We start from the raw sequence: 6,049 nt of genomic DNA on the forward strand, positions 1-6,049 counted from the left end.
ATAAAAAGAGGTTGTGAGTCTTTAACCTTGAGCCTGAAATGAATGTGAACCAAACTCAAGATACTTGGCTTATATGAAGCCAGGTAAACATTCGAGTATAAGCCCACACACTACCAACCATAATACATCTGTTGATGCTTAACAGGCCTTGTGTATTTTGCCTAGATTGTTGTACTTAGAAGTGAGATTCTGAATTTAATCTTTTTCTTCTGATGGGAAAAATTTGTAGTATCTAAAATTCTATTTCTTTTATTTTTCTTGCCTGATGCAGTATAATAAATCTAACTTTCAAGGTGGGATGAAACTGAAGAGTTTTTTCTATTACAGCTACAGAGAAGAAAGAAGTGGAAACTTATAGCAATGTCAAAAATGTCCTGAAGTGTTGTCCCCGCAGTCTTTTGTTTAAAAGCAGTTCATTTTTTTTTTTTCTGTTGTCTCCATTACTGTGAGAAAAGGGAGCTGTATCACACTGTTTGTCTTCCCTTGGCATTGTCAGTATCATAAAGAAATACCATTACATGAACTCTACATAGTTCATAATAAACCAAGACTCTCTAGGTTCTCTCCATCATAGGTATGTCCCTGCTTTTACATGCTGTACGACCATAACAACATTACATGAAGTTCATCCACTTTATTTTATCTTCAAAAAAGTAATGTGAGCTTTGTTTCAGCAGAGCCCCTGAACATTTTTACACCAGATACTACTTCAAATCTTGAACTTAAGCATGTATTAAAAGAATTTGTTGCTGTTGGGCCATGTAACTCTGAGTAAATATTTTTTCAGTTCTTAGCTTAAATATGGTAGTAGTATTATATAGAAATTGAAAAGCCACCTTTGTATCCAACAAATCCTCTACCTTTTTTTCCGCTAACATAAAGAAGCAAGTTTTGTTCCTGTAAGTAATAATTTGATACCTTGGGGCACTGACTATGAACAAGATTTTGAACTATATTGTGATGCAGAAATTCTGTCACTGAATGAGGTGAGACACTAAAAAAAATAAATGTTTTCCTTTAGATGCCAAGCTAAATATGCAAAATTTAAAGTTGAGGAGAAAGCTTCTGCTTAAGTGAACAATTATTGGAAACCATATATACATTCTGAAACTGTAGAGAAATTTTAAGAAGGTAGTTTTCTACAGCTCCATAGTGAAGAAAACTTAGTAGAAAGCTGACTTTTTATGTATTCCCAGCTTTAGGGATTTGCCCAAGTTTGGCCCTTACATTACCATTGCATTCAGAAGATTAGGTACTTCAGGTGTCAACAGATCTGAACTAGTTCTAAGATACTATTTCCAGTAAAAATCACTAGCAAGACTCAAACAGTCCATGCCAAAACCTTGCCACAGATCTTCACACAAAGTGATATGACTGCTGGTTGATTGTACATTCTGCAATTGTATCTTCAGATTGTTGTGTAAACACATCTAAGCAAAAGATGTTAGTGTAGTGTTTTCTTTCAGTGGATCATTGGTTCAAGCAGTCAGTACAGAGTACCAAATTCAGGTCATGGCAGGCAGGTGTTCATAACTGGCTTTCAAATGCAACCTAAATCTATAGGTTTCCCTCAGCTGTGTAAGATGTTAGTCAGCTAGCTAGATTAACTAAAAGCTTGGTATTAAATGCAATATAGATGCTTTCCCTATTGGAGCTTTGTAAATTGAAATCGGTTCCTCCCTTGCTAACCTGTAAAGGCTTAAATACAGTTTGTGCGACTTGAAGAAAAACTTTACTTTCATTGGATTCTGCTGGATCTGTTCAAGCATAATATCAAATTGCAAAGCTTTTTATTTAAGTAAAAATTTACCTTTATTAAAAAGAATCCACTTGGCAAATAGAACCTAAATCTATGCAGTAAGAAGTGGCTGTATTCGAGAGAATGAAATTATTTTCCTAGTTGATAAGATATAGCAAACAGCTGCAACTGAATGAGATGACCGTTATTTTTATTTAGGTAGCAGAAATAACAGGTAGCTTTGCAGAAAATGTCACCATATCAGCCCATACTGTAAAGTAAGCATGTTACAAAAAGTTTCCTGACTTAAAATAGGACAATATTGTAACATGTTTTTAGATTGCCTTGACAAAACATACTATTTTTTTCATTGTTTAGACTAATTACTTTGCACTTTAAAATACAAGATAGAAAGGTATAGATAATGAGGGAATTAGTATGTCATCTCTTCTCCATGAGTTCAAATCCTATCTTTAGTAATGCAAATGAATCCATTATTCCAGTCTGTTCGCTATACAGAACCATCACATAGCACAGTACAACTCAAAGAGATTCAGCTCTCATATAACCCTGGTTGATAATTCCAGGTGCTCTGTAAAAGAGCTGTTAGGTACACTGTATGATTGCAGTGTGAAATCTTATCTTCCTGTTGTCTTGCACCTCTGCCAGCCTCCTCAAATCTTCTAGTATCCCAAGATCTGGACAAGCTGTTCTGTACCACTCCAATCCTCTTATTTTGAGCATAAGCAGTCACATGAACTACTTTTTGTATGTGTCCTGCTGTTACCAAATGTACGTATAAAGAGAAGGGAGAGTATTTGGTCTGACTGAAGGCCACGTATCTGAAGATGGCATGACTGACTTCTGCTATCAGGATTTTTGAAAGATGATTAATATCCAAATTTAGAGAACATAAACAAGGACAAAGGTCAAAGAGATTAAAATACAAGTCAGCATCTTTCTCAAATATGCTGAAATTATGTGCTACTTGGACGACTCCAACCACAGGATCAGCTAGATCCCACAGCTGTAACGCTGTGACACCGTGCCATTACTAAAATGCAGTCTGCCAATTTAAAGGAATTAAAGCTTTAGAAATTAGTGGTGTATTAGGCCAACCAATAATGCGCAGCATATTTACATGCAAAAAGATACACATGCCAACCACCAAACCATTTCAAATGTGTGTGGAGAAGCTTTCACAATGCCTGCTTGCACCTTTTCTGCCTCTGCCTGTGTTTTGGTCTCCCCTCTAAGAAACGCTAAAAATTCACTCATGGACTACATGGAAGTGGAAGGATAGAACTCATACTAGTCATGAAACATTTGCCAACAGATCACGTTTTGCCATTCTGTTTTTCCCTCTTTGCCCCCCGTCCCCCCTTCCAAAAAGTTATGTTTTTTTCAGCAGTAAACCAGCACAAACCTTCACTTCTTTTCTGAACTGGTAGGTCACTGGGATATAGACAGCATCCCCTCCCTTTGCCCACCCACAGAGGACTTAGTGTCCCCACTCTGCAATGCTCCTCACTCTGTTCCTCTCCTTTCCTAGCAGGAAAGCAATTTGCACTGTCCCTGACAGTCTAATGGGCTGAGTCTTGTAATTTATTTTCACCTGTGTTCTTACTGTCAGGTGGTTAATGACATTAAATTCACCCTGGCATAAGTCAGCTGACCTAGTTTAAAGACTGCATATATGGCATAAATTGTGTCACTTTCAGCATTTAACTTAACAGTTTTACAACTGAGACACAGAAAATGAAAAAAACTTGCTGTTCAACAATGTAATTCAATTCAACCCAACAATCAATATATTATTTTATTATATGTTTTATATATATTATAAAGTTAAATGGCTAGAACAGTGGGTCTATACTCGAGTGTTTACCTCACATATGCATGAAGGAAAAATAAAAGTTGGTTCAACAATACTATGTTCACATTATCCAGGCTTCCAAGTGTAGTTGTTGTGTGCAAGTTATCTCTGTTCATGTGGTAACTGTGAATTTTTTTTTTCCCCTGTGGTAGCATGATTATGCTTAGTACTTTGTCTGCTTGGCTTTTTGTGCTCTTGGCTGCATTCATTTAGATTTTGCTTTCAAACATTGATATTACTTATAGTTTTTACACTTGGCTCCTGTGTGTGTCTCATACGTACCCATCCAATTATGTCCGCGTTCTGTGCTTTTCTGTTTGTGAAGTGTGATACGTTATGTGTAATGTTTTTTTAACAAGATAAGAGACTTTTTAAATTAAAAAAGCCCTCCTACTTACTCACTGCAAAACTATCAACATGCATGGTTTTACATTTGCATTACAATTAACATGGCTTGTCTTTTACTAGGGATGTACCACACGAGTGGACGTTGGCTTTCTTTAACCAGTACTTCCCATCATTTCTTTGATGGCTTTAAACTTGGTTTATTTTAATATTGCAGTTGATACAGATATTCAAAATGCACATAACTGAGCCACTCGTTTATGCATATAACATCCAGAGACTATGGACTTCAGCTGCCTGCACTGCCCTAACCATATGCTACATTTTTCACAAAATATTCTCTAACACAATGTTGCCCTTTGAAGGTGCTACCTCTGACATATCTTTCCTTTTCTCCCCTCCAGATCCGCGTCGTGAAGGCATTCCGTAGCTCTCTCTATGAAGGTTTAGAAAAACCAGAATCTAGAACCTCTATTCACAACTTTATGACTCATCCTGAATTTAGGATAGAAGATTCCCAGCCCCACATCCCACTCATTGATGACACAGACCTAGAAGAAGACCCTGCTCTCAAGAAAAACTCGAGTCCACCGTCTTCGCTGAACAAGAACAACAGTGCTATCGACAGTGGAATAAATCTTACAACTGATACAAGTAAATCAGCTACCTCTTCTAGTCCAGGAAGCCCAATACATAGCCTGGAGACATCACTTTAGCTGAAAAGGTCACTGCAAAAAAAATTAAAATAAAATAAAATAAAAAACCCCACAGCAACCGAAACATATAAATATATATATTAAAAACATTGCTGGCTGAAAAGCTGTTTGAACTCTTATTCACTCTGAGACAAGTGAATGAATTGTTGATCACAATGGTTTTGGGGAAAGAATGAATGGCTGATTTACATACCCCTCTTGTTCCCTTTCAGAAAACAAAAACAAATCCTCCTGCATGAATGTACTGTACACTTCTGGCCCTTCTTTCTCTCTTTTAGTTTCTTTCTATTTCCTTCTTTTTTTTTTTTTTTCCTCGTTAACCCAATTATCCCATTTGTTCAAAGCAAAATCTGCAGAGGACTTCTTTCTGAGGCTATTTATCCAATTCACTGGTCTGTGAGTTTTTTGAAATGCTTGTGTGGCATGGACTCAATTGTATAGATTAATTTAAATAACTTTTTTGAAGTTGCAAAGCTTAACTTGCACAGTAGATTTGCACCAGTTGGACAGAGGAACTTAAACATTTATGAGACTATATATAGAGATATATACATATAAGTATATACATAATTAATTATATATATGTATATATCTATCTATATATATATAGTTATATATATATAAAGTTTCTTTGTTGGCATGTTGCCTTGTTTCTGCTCAAATTGCTCTGACTATTTTAACTTATTTATGTCCTAAAAAAGAATGTAATTTGTTTACAAACCTGTAGATAATATCCTTAACTATTTGTAGGGTTAAGAAAGCACTTCCTGCCGAAGTAGTATAAAAATGGCTCAGCTCAGCTCATTGAAAACGTCTGTAATATTGCACCCTGGATATTTTATTACAACCCTGCTCTGATTTCTGCCTGATTTTTTTTTTGTTGTTGTTAAATAGTGTAGATAGTGCTAGTAAATAACAAAAGAAGCCAAAATATAACACATTGGATGTAGCATTGTGATCCTATATACAGGGAGGTAAAACAGGCTTCCTTTGTTTCAAATAAAAATCAAAATGATCAGGTTCTCTCTTTTTTTTTTTTTCCCCCTCTGATAATCTGCTTGAATTTGTTTTGGTGCAACATACAATAATGGAGGCTATTTCATTCTTTAAACATATGGTAATGGCTTCCAAAAATATTTTTAGAGAGATATTATATGAAACTGAGTTGAGTTTATAAATATAATTTAAAATAAGTTATATTTGGTTTGTCTATGTGGAGATAAAACTGATGTTAAAATATTGTGATATATTGTGTTAATCCTTTTCAGTTAGTAATTTAGGCATTTATTTCCTTATTACATGCAAAGTATGGGCTGTTGGCATTTTGGATGAAAATCACTGTAGGTTGTTACTTTGATTTTTTTTTTTAAGAAA

At 35.4% G+C, this 6,049-nt stretch overlaps 1 protein-coding gene across 1 annotated transcript in view; it reads left to right on the forward strand.

Moving 5' to 3' along the window:
- Positions 1–4,675, forward strand: part of LOC104162670 (plasma membrane calcium-transporting ATPase 2) — a gene marked incomplete at its 5' end in the record, with an annotated part of 101,212 nt that extends 96,537 nt beyond the window's left edge. Inside the window, one exon of the mRNA XM_009701462.1 lies at positions 4,364–4,675. Coding sequence (XP_009699764.1) covers positions 4,364–4,675 — 312 coding nt within the window. The remainder of the gene's footprint in view (positions 1–4,363) is intronic.
- Between the last annotated feature and the right edge of the window lie 1,374 nt (positions 4,676–6,049).

The sequence above is a fragment of the Cariama cristata genome, unplaced genomic scaffold, assembly GCF_000690535.1.
Source record: "Cariama cristata isolate BGI_N322 unplaced genomic scaffold, ASM69053v1 scaffold8740, whole genome shotgun sequence".
Classification (NCBI taxonomy): Eukaryota; Metazoa; Chordata; class Aves; order Cariamiformes; family Cariamidae; genus Cariama; species Cariama cristata.